Below are 20,197 nucleotides of genomic sequence, written 5' to 3'. Positions count from 1 at the left end.
GTATAAGTCACTCACTTATGCTATATGCTATCTAAACTGCAACATATGAAAAAAATGCAGTTTGGGATATATGATAGGTTAAATAATGAGCATACAAAAAAAATCAAGTCCTAACCCTTGAAAGTTGTAAATATTACTTCATTTGGAAAAGGGGCCTTTGCAAACTTTATTAAGGCTTTGGAGATGAGATTACTCTGGATTATCTGGGTAGTCCTGAAATGCCATCAGTGTCCTGATAGGAGAAAGGCAGAAAGAGGTTGCGTGCAGGTACACAAAGGAGACACACAGAAGCGTAGGAGGCAATGTGGCAGCAGAGGCAGAGATAGGATGGATGCAGCCACATGTCAGGGATTGTCAACAGCCCCCAGAAGCTGGAAAAGGCAAGAAGCAGCTTCTGCTCTGGAGCCTCCAGAGGGAGCGTGGCCTTGCTGACACTTGGTTTCAGACATCTGATCTCCAAAATTGGGAGAGAATAGATTTCTGTTATTTGTGACAATTTGTTCCAGGAGACCCAGAGTACAAATACAGGATCACAAAGCAAAATGAGCATTTGGGACCAGTCTAGGATTAAAACAGGGGCATAGGAATTTCCGGCATATCTCAGAGATGAAAGAGTCAGAACAACGAAGTTCAGGTTTTGAAGATGAATAATACTCTAAATTTTGTGTTCCACCATGCTGTGGTTTTGAATAGCTCTTTCACAAGTATTTTCACATCTAATTGAAGAGCGGGTTTGGAGTAAGGAGGACCATCAGCCGACTCTGCCAAAACTCACATACGAGAAGGACAGGGTTTAACTCAAGCAGTGGACATGGAGTTGAAGAAGAAGGCACAGTCCGAAGTTATAAAAACAGCCAACGTGGGCCAGATGCTGTAAAAATCACTTTGCGTGCATTACTCACTTAATCCTTACAATAACTCTATGATGTAAGCACTCTTACTTTTCTCACTTACAGATAAGGAATCAATGACATAGAGAAGATAAAAAATATGCCCAAAGTAACATAGCAAATAAGATGCAAAGACAGAATCTAAATTGTAAAATCAGAGTTTAAATGTTTATACTTGACAGTAGAGTGCCAGTTAGACAAGGTTCAGGCAATGGTGTACAAGTGTGCAGGAGGCAGGAGCCTGGGTGCATCTCACCCTGGGTGCATCCAGCAAAGGCATGTGTTGTCTGTAGAGAGTTGAAAAAAAAAAAAAAAAAAAAGACTAGAAGCTAGTCTGTATTTTATTCATCAGCATGAGCCAGAGCCCAGGATTCTGAACAAAGTCCATGATGCCTCCCTGCCAGACGACGTTGAGAAGTGTTCCCCCTTCCCTTGGTATACCTCTGAGTTCACCCACCATTGTGGACTGCTCAGAAACACTTAGACATGCAAGACAGAAGCATGTCTATTCACTGGGTGTGTCAACCTTTTCAATTTATGAAAGTGGAATCCTTGGGAACAACCTCTGTGGCATGCTCTGGTTTATCTCAGCTCACCATAGGTCATGGGCAGCTAGGCATGTTGGTAGGCATCCATCAGCCCCTCCAGATGACCCATACTAGATGGCAATGTATTGAACAGTACCCAGAGAAGCCATCAGAGATCAGTGTGTCCCTATCCAAATAACCACTTCTCTGCATATAAGCCATAATATATACATCCTTTGCAGCCTTGCCCAATAATGCCTTCCAGACAGAATCAGGAGAGGCAGAGAAAAGTTCTACCACCTTCACGTCCATGGATTCCAGTACCTATTCCAGACCCAATTTCTTCCTAGACCTCCAGAATTATAGACCTGGCTGCTTGTCTCCATTTGAATGCCCAGTACACAACTCAAACATTAAGTGCCTCCAAACTGGTCATCAATGCCTTACCTTTTTCTCCTGGCATGGAAAGCATTCAGTCCACTCTGACCAGCTACCTAGCTGGCAGTCAACTGCTGTGGGGTTGAAAGTCTCAGCAGCCCGGCTCACTCTGCTAAAGAGGAGAAAGACCCTTGCTTCAATTTAAAAGTTTTTATTGGGATAATTTTTATTTTTGTTATTAAAAATGCAAAAAGTTATTTTAATATGAAAGCATCTTAATATGAAAACAGATACTGGATTTTTCCCAGTTTTATTGAAGTATAATTGACAAAAATTATATATATTCAGGTATATAATGTGATGGTTTGATATACGTATATATTGTGAAATAATTACAATGAAGCTAATTCATCCATCACCTCACAGTTACCTTTTTTGGGAAGGGCAAGAACGTAATATCTACTCTTTTAGCAAATTTCAAGTCTACAAAAACAGTTTTATTAACTATTGTTACCACTGAATACATTCCATCCCCAGAATTTACTCATCCTATAACCAAAAGTTTGTACTCTTCGACCAATCTCTCCCCATTTTCCCCCTCTCTTCAGCATCTTGTAACCACCTACTATCATCTACTTTCTGGTTCTATGACCTCAACTTTTAAAAAATTCCATGTATAAGAGAGATCATACAGCATTCTCTTTGTCTGTCTGGCATTTTTCACATAGCATAATATCTTCCAGGTTTTTCCATGTTGTCACAAATGGCAGGATTTCCTTTTTTTTTTTTTTCAATAGCTGAACATAGGCTGAATTTTCTAACTTTTAAAGTTTGCCCATTGATTTGGGCATCTGGGTACCTGCAGCAACAGAACTGGAGGCAATATTAAAAGCTATTCCTTTAACCTTCAAGTTATTTGGAGGTGGGGGTGGACATGGAGCAGGAAGAGGAGGGGAATGTCCACTGCCGCTCAGTTATTCTTACTTGAAAGGCTTGGCTCCAAGGGTACTTCCAACACTTGAATGATTTTATCTTCCTTTTTAAGAATTACATGTGCTGTTTTTAAAATAAAAGATATGTGACCTATTGCCCTTTCTTCTTTTCCAATTTCTTTTATTGTGGTAAAGTACAAATAATATAAAATGTACTAACTTTACCATTTTTAAGTGTACAGTTCAGTGCCATTAAGTACATTCATATTGTTCTGCCACCACCATTTATCTCTAGAACTCTTTTCATCTCCCTGTATCAATTTTGAGATGCAAAATTTAAGCCAAGGAAAAATCTATGCACATTTCCCTTCCAGTCAATCACACTTTTAAGAAATGTGCATTAAGAATGAAAATTTTATCACGCTCCTATTGTATGCAGGTATGATGCTAGAGGGTTTATATAAAATCTCTCTTTTAATTCTATGTGAATCCTATTTTTAGAGTAACAAGTATTGAGGAAGGCTAACATTTTTGGAGTCAGAGTAGCAAAAAGCCCAGTGGTTAAAAACACAGGGTTTGGGTTGAGAGGGCTCAGTCTGAATTTTAGCCACCTGCTGACTTTGAAAACAAGCCAGATATTTAACTGCTCTCAGCTATGGCTCTCCCATCAGTAGAACTATGTTAAAAATAATATTACCTAATAGTGTTATTGAACGCACATTAAAATGCTTATGAAGTGTTTATTAAAGGTTGGCTTTTATTACTACATGATAGACATTACATGGATTATCTCATTTAATCCTAGGAGGTAAATATTAGCAGCCCTATTTTGCATATAAGAAAGTCAAGACTCTTAAAAGCTAAGTAACGCCCGAAGTCATAGCCCAGGGGTGACAGAGGTAGAATTTCAACCAGCTAGCTTGATGGCAAAGCTCACTTCCTGTTCCTCATCCTGTTTGCCTAGCTCCAAGCCTGAGCTTCTAAGCACAGCATTGTCCCTGCTCTGGTAGTTTCAAAGCCTGGTCATCCCACTGGGCAAAGGCGGAAGATTGTCTGTCACCACCAGAATTGCCACACCTTCTGAGAACCAAGCAACCTCTGCTATAACAAATGGAACAACTATCTCCCTCATGTAGGGAGCGGGGGGCGGGATGAGTACTTCCAATCTCATGCTACTTTTACCAGAGCTGCTGCTCATGACAAATTATGACACCCAGGCTGAAACCCTGGACAGGGAGCAATGAAATAGTCAGAATGGTGACTATCTTTAACACTCTTTCTCAAACTTGGGTCCTAGGACCCCTTTACCTTCTATCATGTTACTGGGAACTCCAGTGAGCTTTTGTTTAGGTGGGCTAGATCTATTGATACTCATAAAATTTGAAATCAAAACTGAGAAAAATTTAAAATATATATTGATCTATTTAAAATTATAATAACAAACCGTATTTAACATAAGTGTACTTAAAAATACATTTCCAAGAATAATAATTAGTGAAAAATGTCATCATTTTACATTTCTGCACATTTCTTTAATGTCTGGTTGGTAGAAAGAAGTCAGGTTCTCATTTCTGCTTCTTCATTAAATCCATTGGTTTATGTTGCTTTGGTTAAATGCTACAAAAAAAAATCCAGCCTTGTACATTTATGTACATTTATGCAGTTGAGGAAAGTTTTAATAGTCTTTCCAGGTAATTGTGGATATGCTTTGGATACTACCCCAAAACTGGACAAGGGATAATTCCTTAAATGTTAGTTGCAATGTGGAATCTGAAAACATATCAATGAATTTGTTTGGACTCTGTTACATTGAACCCATTGGCCTATCTACATGTTGAATGGATGTGATACCCATACATGATTTTGGTATCATTAGGCACTGGAAATTTAAAAATAATGATCCACTAATTATACATATTTAAAAAATATTAATTCAATATTATACAATATAAAAAGCCAAATTTATTAAGATTGCCAGTGATGTCCTCAAACTCACAGTATGGATATGTTTCCCACAATTTTAATATTTGCATGAAAGCTCAAATTTTGTCATTGGTAACAATAACATTATTTGATTTACTTGAAGTGATAGGCTCTCTGTTCATTTTTGAGACAAAGTCTGCCAACTATCTAAGCCTGAGTAACTGTAGTTTGACAGTTACTCTCTTGAGTAAAAACAATGTTCCAGGAGAAAGGTGGCTGCTTTTACTTGCAACACAGATGACTGCTTTTTCACAGGGCAACCATCATACTTTGGTGCAGCAGCAGCAGCATCTCTTTATGTGCTCTTCCCATTTTGACACATAGGATATTTAAATAACATGCATTTAAAGATTGAGGTTCAATAAAATTAATGTTTTACTGTTTCAAAAAGGGCTTCCTTAAGTAAAACTTAATTTCTTCACTGTGAGATTGGTGCCACTCCCTTGACTTGCACTAAGGCCACAGTAGTTTTACGTGCCGTTACTTTTGCACCACTAGTGCAAAGAGAAACATAGTGAAAAAGGTCAAATGTTTTAGTATTTTTGTGAAGTTCTTTTGAACTCACAAGATCCCTGCCCCCAAATATAAAAAAAAAAATCGTAGGGACTCCTTGAGGTCTACACACCACACTTTGAGAAGACTGTGATCTATAAAATGATGCTAGTACATATATAACACCACCACTACTGTCCCTTCAGAGGAAACTTCAGAGCTCAACTCACTTTATCTCTATTCCAATTTCTGTCATGGCTCTGGAAGCCCGCACCATCCCTATAAATGAGCCATCCAACACTCTGACCTCTCAGTTGCTTCTTTTCCTCACCTTCAATGACCTTTCTTTTTCACTGCACTGTCTTCGGTGGTCACACCCTGGACCTTCTCACTTTCTGATACAGCTTCTCCTCCAAATCACTAGTTCACAAGTCATCTGCAAATAGCGATTTGGTGCTCCACAGCCTCTTCTATCTTATGTGCATAAGAACCCCCCCTGCTCTTTTGTTTGGACCTCATTGCACCTCCATTTTCTTGACTCCTAAGCTCTCTCTCTTTTTATTTCCCTTTATAACCCATTTTTATTCCATGACTAAAATTTTAAAATCTTAATTATATCCGGAATTCCTGGGCCCCATTCTTCCCTTGACCACACCTACCTGTAGAAGCCAATCCTGGATGAATCCGACTGTCTACCTCTGTTCCTGGCTAACTCCTGCATTTCCTTCAATCTCATCACAAACATCAGATTCCTAGGAACACATTGCTCACTACACAGACTATTTAGATAACTCACTTCATATTATTTGGTCAAGCTCTGTGCATTCTCTCAATACTTAATTATCACAATTGTAATATTTGTATAATTTCTGTTTTCTCCATCAGATTGTAAGCTTTATGAAGGCAAGTATTGTCTGTATGTTTGTTACTGAAGTCCCAGCACCTATCACGGAGACAGACCCAAGTAAAGTGCTCAATAAATATTTAGGGGGGAAAAATGAAGGAAAGGATGCAAGGAAGAATTAAAAAAGGGAGGGAGAGAGGAAGGGAAGGGAAGGGGAGGGAGGGGAGGGGAGGGAAGGGAAGAAAGAAAAGGGAAAAAATAAAAATAATTTATGAGAAATAAATTACATTGTTTTGAGATTTATTTAAATCTAATTTTTCAACTAGAACCCAATGAAATAATTCTGGAATCTACACATTCAAATGACTCAAGGTTTGGTCCATGTGTCATTTTGCTGATAAATTACCCTAATAATAAAAGTTTGAAGCCTAGGAACATGGAGAAAGACAAGGGTTCTAATCATCAAAAGGTGGGAGAGAAGGCTTGGAGCAGAAAATGTCTCCAGCATTAGTTTTGCATCTCACTATAGAATTGTCAAGATAATGTCATTGTAAACCCACAGAGACTGCATTATGATGTCAAAATGGAAAAAAACAGTATTAATGGATGGAAGCAAAAGCCTAGACAGAGCAGAGCTCTGTTGCCGTAGTTTTAAAAGCTTTGTGACATGATGTCTAGACAGAGGCACACACAGTAATGCTATCACTGAAGCAAGAGTACAAAAGGTACACGGGACCATTCATTAAATCATTACAGGGCTCCAACCTTCTAACCAACATCAATATGACCAGCCTTTTGTTTTATCATTCTGAGGAATTTTTTTAATGTAGATTATTTTTTGCTGATTATAAAAATAGTACATTCTCATTAAAGAGAACATGAAAAAGATAATGAAAGAAAAAATTGCCCCACTTCCTACCAACACTAATATTTTGCCCTATTTCCTTTCACTCTTTATTTTCAAAACAGTTGAGGTCATACTGAGTATTGCATTTTATATCCTGCTTTTCCACTTGGTACTGCAGCAGAAACATAAACTGTTTATGATGGCTACACATTGTTTCACTTCCCTGATATCAAGAAATTAGATTATCAAGCACCCAGGTTTTCTACTCATTTCTAAGTCATTTATTGAAGATATATCCAATACAATGGGATGGCTGAGTTGAAGAATAGTGATTTTAAAGCTTGTGACACATATGGCCCAATAGCTTTCCAACAGAATTGTATCCATTTTTCAATGACTTAAGGAAACATTAATAAATCTGTGGCCTAGTAAATCTGGGCAAATAGTTTTAAAGCATCTCCCAGCTATTGAAAATCTACTCAAGCAATACGACATTTAATATAAAGCACTGGGATTCGGGAGTCTTTGATTCTAGTGTTTAGTCTGCATGTGCCTTGCTGTGCTATTATATTCAAGTTTATTTAACTATCTGGCTTTTAGTTTTTTCCTCTGAAGAATCACACAAGTCAACATAGTGGTGCTGCAAGGTTTCTCAAAGTGTTCTTTATGGAACACTAGTTCCTGAGAGGTGTACGTGAGGTAGGAGAGGAGAAGAAAATTACATGGCCAGCTACATTTGGATAAATTGCATACTACATACTACTTTTGGAGGTTTGAAATGCCCGATGACATATTAAAGGCTCTGAGAAGTTCTCATTTTAATTTACTTATCCCAGCATGCAATTTTTTTGAACACATCATTTTTTTTCATGTAACATCTATAAGATTATGTAGCACAGTTGAAGAAATTTTAATATAACAGAAAGGGATTTAGAGTCCAACAAACATGAATTTAAATCCAGTTTCTGCTACTTACTGAACTTCAATTTTATTATCGCTAAAAATAAGGGTAATAAAAACTTGTGAAACTGTTTTGAATGTGGAATGAAATGTATGTAAAAATCCTAAGCATCACCCTAACACACATGTTAGTTTCTTATCTCTGACCTTCTTATCCTATATGTGCTCATAAAACTCTCCATCTTAGTCAAAATGTATTGAATGCCTAAGCTTCACAGGGCCATGGACTGGTGAGATGCTTGCCATCCGCCTTTTTAAATATGGTGGCATATTGGGCAAAGGGCATAAGACCCAGAGGTGAACATACAGCTTGCGAGTCCAATGCTCGACCCCAAATTGTGGCCACTTCAGCAATTTAGATCATAAAATAATTAATTAGCTACCAGTCCTAAACTAGAAGGTCGGAAGCCCTAACCCTGATTATTACCAGAGCAGGGCACCTAATAAGTTGCCTCAGCTTATATTCAAAGCTGATTGTCACTAATTATATAATCTTGAGCCAGTTCCATTCAGTTACATGGAAATTACATCGTGAAACTGAAGTATTGTAAATTGGACTTTGAAAGTGCTGAGTCTCCAGTGTCCTCCCTGCTGCTAAATCCAGTGGAGAGTTTTCTGGGGTGGTTTTATTTGCTCTCTGTTAACCAGTTTTCTTCTTGAAATCTTTCCTCTTTGGACTCCCTTTGTACTGCACTTCCTTGCTCCCTTCCTACCTCAGTGGACAGTTTTCTTTGACTTTTCTAAAAACTGAAATTCCTCAGGTTGCGGTCTTGCCTTTCTTCTTCTCTTTCCGTTTTTCTCACTCTTGAGAAAGTGAGATCCATTTCCTGAGCTTCGCAACCATCCATATTAGTGCCTCCTGAATTTGGACCTTCAACTTGGACCACTTCTCTGAAATCCTGTTTTGTTTATCTGACTGCCCATTTTATACCTCTAGTAGGTGTCTCTCAGGCATGGCAAACTTAATGGCTTCAAATACAAACTCTTAATTTTCTCCTTTTACCCAGCAGTAAGTGGAACCACCATAGCACACAGAAGCTCAAGCCAGTTACCTAGCAGTGGTCTTTAATTGCTTCCTTCCCCTGGCCCCACACTCAGTCTTTGGGAAACTTTTGTCAATAATATTACCTTCACAATGTAGCTCAAATATCTTCCTGCCCATCTATCCGCACTGCCCCTGTCCTAACTTAAGGCACCATTAGCTCTCACCCAGATCATTGCTGTGGCCTCCAGTGAGCCAAGACCTTCCACATCGCCTTCCTCCAGTCTCTTCTTTGCACAGCCACAAGACTGATTTTTTAAAATTAGAAATCAGATGATATTCCTCTTTTACAAGACCATCGAGTGGTTGGTTGTTTTTTACGATACATGGACTAAAGCTCAAATTCCCCATCACAGTGCCCTGGGTCCTCTGTGATCTGGCCTCTGCCCACTTTTGACATCCTCTCGTGGTACAATCCCTGCTCTTATGCTCCTCCCATCCTTCAGGGCCATGACCATGACCGGCCATTTCCCACAGTAAGGCTTTGGCACATGCTGATCTCTCCATTCTCCCCTCCTTACCCTCCATCACCTCTCAGCTTCAGTGCCAGCCCTACAGAAGCCCTGCCCCAAACCAGGCTGTCTTCAGATTGCTCTGATAGCCTCTAAAAAAGGGCCCTATTTGTTTCCTTCATAGTATTTATCACAGATTTTACTGAAATGTTTTGTTTAAATGTTTATTAACTGACTCTACCACTACACTGTAAATCCCTTCAGTGTAGCAGCTTATCTATGTAGTTCACCACATAGTCCCTAGCATACTTGGACTATTTAATAAAATCAGTATGAACCCTAACATTGAAAACATATGATATACTTCTACATTTTAACTGTTATTAACTCATGCTTACCATTTGCTTATTATAAAGTCTCAATAGAAAAATGGGTTTTTTTGAGAAAAATATTTTAAAACAATGGTGATGATATAAGATTTTGTTTGGGGGGAGAGGAAAGTGCCATTGTTAAATTTATAAAGTTTGATATCAGTGACGAAGCTACAAGAGCCATGCCAACTGGCCCATTATAAATTTGTTCTAATCTTTTTCAACCATCAGAGTGAATGTAAATAAACAAAACAACAACATTCACACAACACCACCAGCAAGTTTTCACTGAATACTTACTAAGGACCAGGCGTTGTTCTAAGTACTTTTTATGCATTGAATTCTTCCTCTCACTTTCCTCCCATTTTCTAACTCAGAAAATGTAAATAACTTGCTGGAGGTCACACAAACACAAAATGCCTGCGCCAGAATTTGAATACATAGTTGTTTCACCATGTAGCTTTCTGTTTTCAAAGCCAGGGTCAGACACACTTGCATTAGATGCAAAGACCTCATGATTTCCTACTTCAGCACTTTGTAAATTATTTAATTGATTCTCTTTTGCCTTGACTTCAAATTTGCCTCTTCACTGATTTGTCTTATTTGATAAGTTCATCAAACATCAGGATTCTTTGTTCATTTTCAAAAAGGATTACAACCATAATCTTCTATAATTAAGAGTATCTCAGCAGAGATTTCCTTTACCACAGTTCCCTTGCCTTTATCTTCTAATTATTAGAGATGAATTTTCTGATTTTGTTCAAAATTGTGTTTGCTTTAAATACAAGTTGCAAATTAACTGCTTATAAAAATGCCTTCCTCCCTTCTGAACTGCTGCTTAAATTAAAAAAAAATCTCTCTTGCTCTAGCATTTAAAAACAATAATGATTTAAAATTAAATCATCCGACAAGAATTTGAATAAAATACCTCTAATTACAATCTTCAATGTTTGGGAGATAAGGACTGCTTTAAAGCTGTCCCAATGGTGAAATAAGGAGCTGTTTAAGCACCAGAAAATACTTAATGTTAAGATATAAAAAAACATGAGAGCAGGTTAGAAAATTCAGGGAAGTGGGCTGGTCAAAATGCAAGGTACATATGAAAATACCATTTCCATTCATTATCCCACTGCAAAAGGAAAACTGGTTTCTATGAAATGACCCAGCATCTCTACAGTCTCTTGCTTTTCCCAATAATTTTATATACATTAGCTAATTTTATTCTTCCCCAAACACTGTGAGATAGATATCCTTATGATTCACAAACAAACAAGTAGAGGTTAGCTGTCCAACAATAATCAAGACAACTATTATTTATAAGCTGAGTATATTGTATACACAGGATCTTATTTCATGTTCATTACCTCTTATAGAAGAGGCATTAGTATTCTCATTTTACAGATAGGAAAACTGAAGCCTAAACAAGTGAGGTGATGTAGTCCAGATGACCCGGCTCCTGAGTATTAGAACTGTGATTTGCACGCAGGCCCATCTGACTCCAAGTGCATTCCCTTTCCACTGCCCGCTAATCCTTCAGGGGATTAGTAATAGCACTAACAGAAGTCACATTCTAGCCTAAAATGGCCTGTAACAAACATGAAAGTGTCTTAGTTCCCCACCAGGTGAACCCTATGTGCAAATTTTGCAGAGACATATGGCTGACTCACCGGTTCACCTTCTCCTGTATGGTTACCGCAGGCTGACAAGTCATTAAAGACAACAGGAAGAAAGCAACAGCAAACATCTCATCCAGAATCTGCCAGCCAATGTCACCTGGAATGAATTAAATGATCTATGCAGGGAGTTGGAGTAAAAGATGCCTACAGGCTGGGACCCATAAGATCTTATGTTTGAAACAGCACCCCCTTGATTCTCAGTCAGATGCTGTTAATTAGTTACTGCAGTATTGATTAGTCAAACACCCTAAAACCCTGGACACCAGAGGCCACCGTCCTTTGGACCTTTTGAAAAACAATACCCATAAGATATTTATTTAACCAGTACCAGCTTAGCAAAGGGATCTTATTTTCAGAATAAAGCATAAGTCAAATCAAGATACAGTTCCAGATTTCACCGTCATTTTAAATGGCCCTTGGAAGGTGTAAGTTCAGATCAATTTGTTTTGCAAGATGGAAATAAGACAATACAGGTATATCAGCTCAGGCATAAACAGCCAGCAAAACAAAGAAAATGCTCACAGTCACATGGGGGTTCTGCAATGTAACGCCAAACATCTGGAGCCTGAGAAATGTAGATAATTCAATGGACCATCCACTGAATGGACTGTCTGATATCCAGACGTTGGATATCATTAAGATCCAGCATACCAGTGTCTTGAGAGGACCAGATGCCTTACATAGCTATCTCCAGAAGCATTCTCTAGAAATGTAGTAACAGCTACACATCTGGACTGACAGCACCAGACCTTCATACACTCTGACTCTTCTCTTCCAGTCAGGATGGGCCTTTCATAGTGCTTTTATTGCAGATGTGGGTGTGGTGAGGGGTGTTATGTCTGGATACTCATAGAAGCAGCTCAGGGTGGCACATCTGGAACCCACTTTTCCCACCAACTCCCTAGCTGTCCCCCTGTCTCATCCACAGTCCAAGTTCCTAAGACAGATTCATGGAACCCACCCCATATCCTTCCCCAGGGAAATGTAGCTCAGGTTTTCCTCCACCAGTTCTAATGCTTTTCTCATGTGGAGCAAATCTCTCTAGAACAGTGGGGATTTGGGGGGTGATTTTGCCCCTCAGGGGACATTTGGCAATGATCACAGACATTTATAATTGTCACAGTTTGGAGGTTGTACTACTGGCATCTAGTGGGTAGAGGCATGGATGCTGCTTAACATCCTATTAATCTATTAACATTAGATTTGCAGGGATGCTGCTTAACAACCCCCTCCACCCCCAGCAAAAATTTATCTGGCTCAAAATGTCAATACTGCTGAGACTGGGAAATGCTGCCTCACAAAAAAAGGCTGTGCTCCCTTTCCCGGGCCCTTGCAATACTGGTAAACTCATTTTCTGCTCTTTACATGTAGGCTATATTGCCTTCCTTCTTAGCCCACCTCCTTCTTGAGGTTTCCCCAATGTCTTTCTCTTCACCCAAGAACTCAGCAACACTCAGAACTCCTTAACCTCAACTTGCCTGTCCCATCCTTCACCCCTCAGCATAATCACTGAAATTCTATTCTGCTGCCTCTGTAATAGTTTCCCTCCAAGCTTCTCTCCTTCCTTATCTCTGCCTTTGATCCATTTATCCATTTCAGAGCTTCAGCTCTTTCTGAAATGACCACAAGAGACTCCTAGTGGGCCTCAGTTTCTCCTCACTCCATACCTCCCTGTACATTGTTGGGGAATTCCTCTTCAAGAAAATTACCTCTGATAACATCACTCTCCTGGTCAGAAACCTTCGGTGGCCCCCTGTGGTCTGTAAAATTAGAAGTCCAAATGCCTCTTTAAAGCGGTCCAACCCATCTGTGCAGGCTTACAGGCCACAACCCTCTACGTATGCCCCGCATTACAGTCCAGGTTCCCCTCCCCTTCCTCACACGTTCTCACTGCTGTGGCTGCTCATGTTGGACACTCCACCTGAGCTTCCTTTACCCATTGTCTCTTACCCTTCTGTCAGGCGTCTTCTCAGATAGCAGGTCTGTCATGGACCCTGGACCCCTGACTGATGGCTCCACCTGGGAGGTAGGTCTCTGTTTTCTTTAACCCTATAGACACACTACCAGCACTTTTCATTTTTGCCTCATATTATATTTTTCTAAGGAAACAGTGTATATCTTGAGAATGAAAGTTTCTTCAGGGTAAATTCTCTATCTGATTCTTCTTTATAAACACCGATATCACTTAAGACTAAATCTTTAATAAATATTTCTTGATGGAGTAAATTAGAAAATGAATACACTTTCAGGTATATTTACTCATTTAACCCTCAATAATCTTGTAAGATAAATATCATTACCATGAAGATAATCCTGAGAGTCAGGGAGACATTGACTAAGCTGGAAAATGGAGGCAAGATATATAGCATACCCAGCCCTGTGTCTGCCATGTTACATGATTTTAAAATTTTTTAATCTAATCTTCACAGTAATTTTGTAAGGCCAGTAATAATAGTGTTGTTTTGAAGATGAGGATATTGACTTTCAGAGTGGTTTAAGTAATTAGCCTGGAATCGCACAGCTGGTGAGTCTAAGAATCATAGATATATTATGTGTCCCACTTCAAAACCTGAGATCTTTTTTGCTTTGGTTACACAACTACTACACTACTAAATGAATTATTAGGACTAAGGCCTGGGTCTTCTACCTCCAAGTCCGGTTTTCTGTCTGTTATGCTTTAGCTCAGAGAATATCATTTCTAAGGAACAAAGAATGCAAAATAAAGTGAATGGAGAGATAATCAGAATAGAATCAAAAGAGAGATAGCTAAATCAGATGGGATTATTCCATTCCTTTATGACTAAGTATACACTGGGTGTGTGGGTATGTGTGAGTGTGTTGGGATGGGGGTGGGGCACTCATCTACTTTGAGCCAGAATGTTCTAAGATGAATGGAAATGCCAAAACATTTTAGGTTTGCATATGCGGATTTCACCTTAATTGTAGCATTCTGTTATCAAAGATAGATAGTTATAGAATACCATCCAGAATAGGCAGCAAGATGCCAATTCATTTAGAAAATGCATTGCTTGTCTCAGGGAAACACTTTCCACCATCTAAATCAGCCCATGAGTTATGGCCTCAGCGTGGAATGTGTTCTGTGTTGTCCCAGGCTGCCACCGTAGGGCGACATCCAGGTCTGTGCTCTCTGGAAGGCTTTCAGAATTCCACACCACATTCCCCCTGTGCTGGGCCTGCAGCTTGCCCAGTGCAGACAGGAGATCAAAATTCTGCAAATCTAATGCAAAGGCAGACAAGCTGCTGAGGTGAAAAGAACACAGTTGTAGGACAGAAAGTACCACTAACCAATTTTTTTTCTCTTTGTCTCAGTTTCTTTGTCTGTAAAGTGGATAAAATAATACCTATGGGGATAGAATTGAAAAGCTGAAGACTTAATGAGGAAATCTATCCTCAACTGGAAATTTTGAAGAGTTGTTTCTTAATTTATTTTCATTTTCCCTTCTGTCTGCTCCTCCTTCCCAGTATCTACTCATCTTCTCTCTTAAGCATGGGAGTGAAGGGGAAAAGCAGGAGAAAGAAGGGGCCTGACAAAGAGAATAATGGAGGAGGGTAGACTGGGGGAGGTCCATGTCCAGGTGCCGTGCTGATTCTGAAACCTTCTGGAGGAAGGATGCTACCAGAAGCAGCAGAGAGAATGGTTTCAGCTGTAGGGCCCAGGTGACAAAGTAGCACAAGGGCCCACTTCTCCGTATCTGCCCAGGTTCTAGCATGTCAAGCATTGAAAAGTTTGGGAGCAACTCAGTGTAACAACTTCAGCTTGGACACGTCCAATCTCATGATGGCCATAAGCAAGCAAAGCTTCTCCAAGCTGCTTAATGGTTGGCAGTTCACACGGATGGCAGAGCAGAGTTTTGTGAGTTTATCTGAAGTACCGCTCCAGAGCATGTGTGTGTGTGTGTGTGTGTGTGTGTGTGTGTGTGTGTTAGGGCTGCTCTCTCACTGGAAAAATCTGCCAAATGTTCAACACAACACCTGGCGCCATGTCTGCAGGCAGTTGATGAGCATCCCCCACCCACCGCCTTGCCTTCCCCCACCTCCTCTCTCACCCTTTATAAGACTGAGTGTCTCTGATATCTGTGCTTCCTCCTGATTGCTTTCATCAGTGCCAGGCTGTGGCCAACAGACACTGGGTGGTGGGTTTTTGCCTGAAAATGAAGTGGGGCTGGTTTAAGAAACTGGCCTCAATTCGAGGCTTTATAAGGATTGGCTAGTGCGTGCCTAGTGCATGTTGAACTCTGTATTTGCATTGAAGGGGGAGGTGAGAGGGGTCAGTGTCTGCCTCGTTTCCACATTAGAGGAGAAATTAAAGCTACTCAAAGAGGACATTGAGCATTGTAAGCAGCTCTGGCCAAATCTGGGTGGCCCTTTGGGAAATTCCTCTTGGAATTCGGATGCAATAATAACCAGAGTCCATTTTACACCGAGCAAGTTCACCAGGCTCCATCGGTTGGTCAGTTGTCTGATCTGTGGAGCCTTTATTCACAGCATTGTACACGTACTCCCTCCTTGGTTCCCACAGCACCCTGCCCACATCCCCCTCTCTGAAGAGCCACTGACTTGATCATTTGTGATTTATCCCACCTGTGATTTCTGTGAACCTGTGAAAGTCAGGGCTGTGCCGGCCCAGAGTCTCTGTGCACCAGATGTGTGAGAGTCAGCCAGTGGAACTGCAGCCCCGCTGACTTCATGGGCCCCACGAGTAGGCAGTGCAGACCACAGTGCGCACAGATACTAAAAACAGTACTAAAACCCACGAGAAGCAGGTTGACTTTGTACGATCAGGTGCGCGGGCAGCTCTAAGCAGTGTCCGTGGGAAGCTCATTCTCCCACAGCCTTCTGTCCCCCAGTTCCCGCCAGCATCCCATCGAGAGCTCCAGCCCCTTTCCATTCCCCTGCTCCACCTAGAGCTCCTTGGGGGCAGGAGCCATGTTTTAAATCACCGTCCTGTCCCCAGTGCTGTCACACAGTAGGTGCTCTGTACTTGTGTTTTATGCAGCACAATAGGAAGATTGTGACTTTTACGGCTAACATTTCTGGATTGAAATCCCAGCACCACCATTAAGTGACTGTGCAACTTCAGACAAGTCATTGTACCCCTCTCCCTCCTGTATAGTGGGTTTGTTGGTAATGTCACACACATGCATATTTCATGTGCACACAAATACATGCATACCTAATGACTAGTAAATATTGGTTGCTGAACTTACCTAACAGGCATTTCCAGGCAAGGTCAGGATGGGTGATGTTGCTCTTTGTAATCCTCACTTCCTCCCCACCCTGTCACGGCCCTCATCCCAGACACACCCTTCTGAGAACATACAGGGGGAGACTTGTTCACAGCTGATGCTTACAGAGCCATTTGAGGAGTCAGGAAGGGGGTTAGGGTCACTGAGAAACTGAAACAGTAGACTTATGTGTGTGCCATTTTCCTCTGTGTTTTAGACATCTTTGTGTTATCAGGCCAGAGGTATTTACTGGGCACATGAGGCTTCTGAAAGATACTGTGGCCTTTAAGCATCAGACCCACAGTGACCCAACAGATTGATTAGTCAAACATAAGCTTTGGGAGGCTGACCAAACCCACTTTGTTCACGATTATGTCACAAAGTTGCTGCATGCCATAACCAATTAGTATTCTATTCGTTCCATCAAGGGCTCAGTTAGGCACTAAATGCTCGGAGATGAGAGTACAGTCCCCGCGTCCTCGCGCCGGCCCCAGGTGGAGCGCCATGGAGACTGCAGGGGGCCAAGCTGAAGACATCCTGCTTATCTGTGAGGTGGGCTTTGAAGGAGACAGGTGGGCAGATGAGAGTTTCTTTAGAGAGAGGGGAGAAGAAAAAGCATTTCAGGTAGGGGAAACAGCACAAATAAAACCACAAAGATACAAAGAGACATGGCCAGTTTGGGGATCACCCAGCTACCTGGTGGGGAGGGCAGAAGGACAGGCGAAGGCCACAGCAAGGGGCTTGTTTTGGTCAAGACTAAGATTCCATCTCTGAGCATGTTGGGGAGGCTGGGCTACTGAACAAGGTGAAGCAGCAGAGCCCCTGATCAGACCTGTACTTTGCATTCTGGGGGACACATGAAGGAGAGACCAAAGAAGGCTCAGGGACACTGGAGGCAAAGAAACCAACTTAGAGACGGACTCCTAGCAACTGAAACTCCATGCAACTGACATGCCAGGGGAAATGCTGGAGGCAAGAGGGAATGGTGGGAACTCAGAAGCTCCAGAGTCAGACCTCTGGACGCACAAGCCAACCTCTACAGGAGAGCAGTGCCTGCATGACCTTGGGACAGTCACTTGACTTCTCTGGTGGTTGAGCCTGATGGCTGGCTCATTCTCTAACATCTCCTCCAGTCTGAAATCAGCCTTCTATTATCCTGCTCTAAGGGACCCCCTTAGAACTACAAGACTAAGAAACAAATATACAAGTATATATTTCCAACCGTTCAAGTCTCTCTTAGTGCTTTTATCCAGGACTTGTATTCCCATGAGATGCTCTGGGCTGTCAGTCTGTAATTAGGCTTTCTCCCCACTCATAAAGCCAGGCTGTGTAGAGTGAGAGACAGAGCCGGATTAGCCTACTGTAAACAAATTTGGTCAGTCCCCTCTCGCCAGTCTCGGTTCCGGCTGAGTGGATTTCAGCAGCTCCTGGGTGAATGCTAATGTCTCCTATGCACACATTTGCAAGAAAATAACCGTGTGTGCCTCCCTTTCTTGAGAATACTGTGGGTTTCACTTCTTAAGCCTCTCGGTGACAAAGCATGAGGCTCCGGGGGCAAGGGATGCAGCAGGGAGGCAGCACGAAGAAAGTAGAAAGACCCAAAAGCTGGAGAGAGGGCTCCTGGATGTCAAGGCAAGTTCAGCCACTCATTTTCTTTGTAACCTTGCAAAAGTCACTTCAGCTCTCAGAGCCTCAGGTATTTCAACTGTAAAATGAGGCTGAGAACACCTACCTCGCGGCCCTGCTGGAAAGAGTAATTGAGATAATGTACATAAGAGCCTTCGGCAAGGCTCTGTGAGCAAGGGGACAGCATCAGGGATCACTGGCTCAGCTCTCCTGTGCAAAAGGTCAGAGAGTCAGGGCAGGTACAGAGCACCCAGGAGAACTCTGTTCAAAATTCTCATCAGCATCACAGTCCTAGGAAACAGGAGAGAGACAGACCCGATGCCCTGCACAGCCCTCAAGCCCTTTGGTTGAAATTGCCCTAAGATTGGAGGGACGTGTTCCATCTGAGGGGTAGAAGGAAGAACACTGACATTCGTGAGCGCTATGCTCTGCTTGTTATTTTGATGATAGCTTTAGATGAGAATTCTCTTTATCTTTTATTTTAAAATTTATTTTTAATTGAAGCTGAGAATTCTTATACCCAGTCCAGAGATGAGGAAACTGAGCCCAGAAGAAGGACATAGGAGGGAGAGAGGATTTCAGGCCGAGGTAGTCTGACTTTAAAGTCTGCCTATGCTCCTTCTCTTTGGAATTACAGGCACATTAAGTCATGTTTAGGTGGTAGACAGATACGTAGTAGGTTACAAAGAGAACAAATGATAGAGTTAGGGGAGCTCTACTCATTTTCTTATAAGGCATCAAGGAGGATGAGTCCATGTCATCAACTGCATGCAATGGAAAGGCAGGGCTATACTCACTACAGTATCCCTGGGGCCCGGAACACTGCCTGGGACAGAGCAACACTCTAAATGTTTGTTGAATGAATGAAAGAGCCAATGAGGCTCATAGATATCCTCTTAGTTTTTCTGGCTGATTACGAATAGTAAGAAAGGAGAAGAAAGTTCTTCATGCAAAGTGTCCAAGAAATTTGCACACATGTATTGTACCAAATGTTTCCATTTCTATTGCTATGTGACAAATTACCTCAAAATTCAGTGGCCAAATACTACTTTGCTTTATTATGTCTCAGGATTCTGTAGAAAGAAGATCATGCATGGGCTGCATTCAGCTGAGGGCCCAGCTGGGGCTGGAGCATGAATGATGGGCTCTCCTCCTTCAGGGTTTCTCTCTCCATGGCCTCTCATGATGCAGTAGTCTAACCTCGGCTACTTTTCAGCCCAGCCGCTAACTTCTAAGACAGAATGCTTCTGCTCATATTACACCTGCTAATGTCCAATTGGCAAAGCCAGCTTCATAGCCAAGCCCAGGATCAGTGTGGGAGGGTACCATACAAGGGTATCACTCTCAGGATATATGGTTCATTGAGGCCAGTTGGACACATCAGTCTTCATGAGTAGCACATATAATGAACTTAAATACATAAAGCAGTTAGAAATGTGCCTGGCACTTAATTTGTACTGAAGTATTAGTAATAGCTAATTATTATTATTAGCTAATTATAACATATAATGATAATTATTATTAAGCTCCTCACTGCAACTGCCTTTACTTTATTGAATATGAAATAAGAATGCCCATACTAGGGAAGCATTTGTGTATCCTTCAAGCTTTGAGTATATTAACCCTCTGTATTACTGAAATCATGCAACTGCATTTGAATAGCTGGGTCAGTAACAAAATATAACATTGAATTTTTCTTTCTCTTCTTCTACAACTCATTTTCTTTTTTGTCATTTCCCTAAACCCACATGTGCTTTCTGCGTATTCCTAAAAGTGATGTTGGAACCTGAGGGAGGATTACTATAAGAATCCATTTCTATAAGAATACATTCACTCAACAAGCATTTTCTAAGTCCACTATGGTCATTTCTTTCCCTTTTCCAGGGAGTCACTTGAAGATGCACCTGGGACCCAGTTCTGGAAGATGAGCT

At 41.2% G+C, this 20,197-nt stretch overlaps 1 protein-coding gene across 2 annotated transcripts in view; it reads right to left on the bottom strand.

The window, feature by feature from the left end:
* Nucleotides 1–11,587, bottom strand: part of C8A (complement C8 alpha chain) — a 55,355-nt gene extending 43,768 nt beyond the window's left edge. The window contains exons 1-2 of one of the 2 annotated variants that reach the window (XM_054573759.1): nt 11,386–11,587; nt 1,865–1,964 (exon numbers count right to left, since the gene is read on the bottom strand). In XM_054573759.1, coding sequence (XP_054429734.1) covers nt 1,865–1,964; nt 11,386–11,462 — 177 coding nt within the window. In that variant the 5' untranslated portion in view covers nt 11,463–11,587. Of the gene's footprint in view, nt 1–1,864; nt 1,968–11,385 lie in introns of both variants that reach the window. The other variant, XM_054573751.1, reaches the window with a different exon arrangement.
* Between the last annotated feature and the right edge of the window lie 8,610 nt (nt 11,588–20,197).

The sequence above is a fragment of the Pteronotus mesoamericanus genome, unplaced genomic scaffold (assembly GCF_021234165.1).
Source record: "Pteronotus mesoamericanus isolate MK-2021 breed Mesoamerican mustached bat unplaced genomic scaffold, CSHL_Meso_final contig_105, whole genome shotgun sequence".
NCBI classification, from domain to species: domain Eukaryota; kingdom Metazoa; phylum Chordata; class Mammalia; order Chiroptera; family Mormoopidae; genus Pteronotus; species Pteronotus mesoamericanus.
Note: the sequence above shows the minus strand (reverse complement) of the source record. Positions and strands in the feature narration are given on the sequence as shown.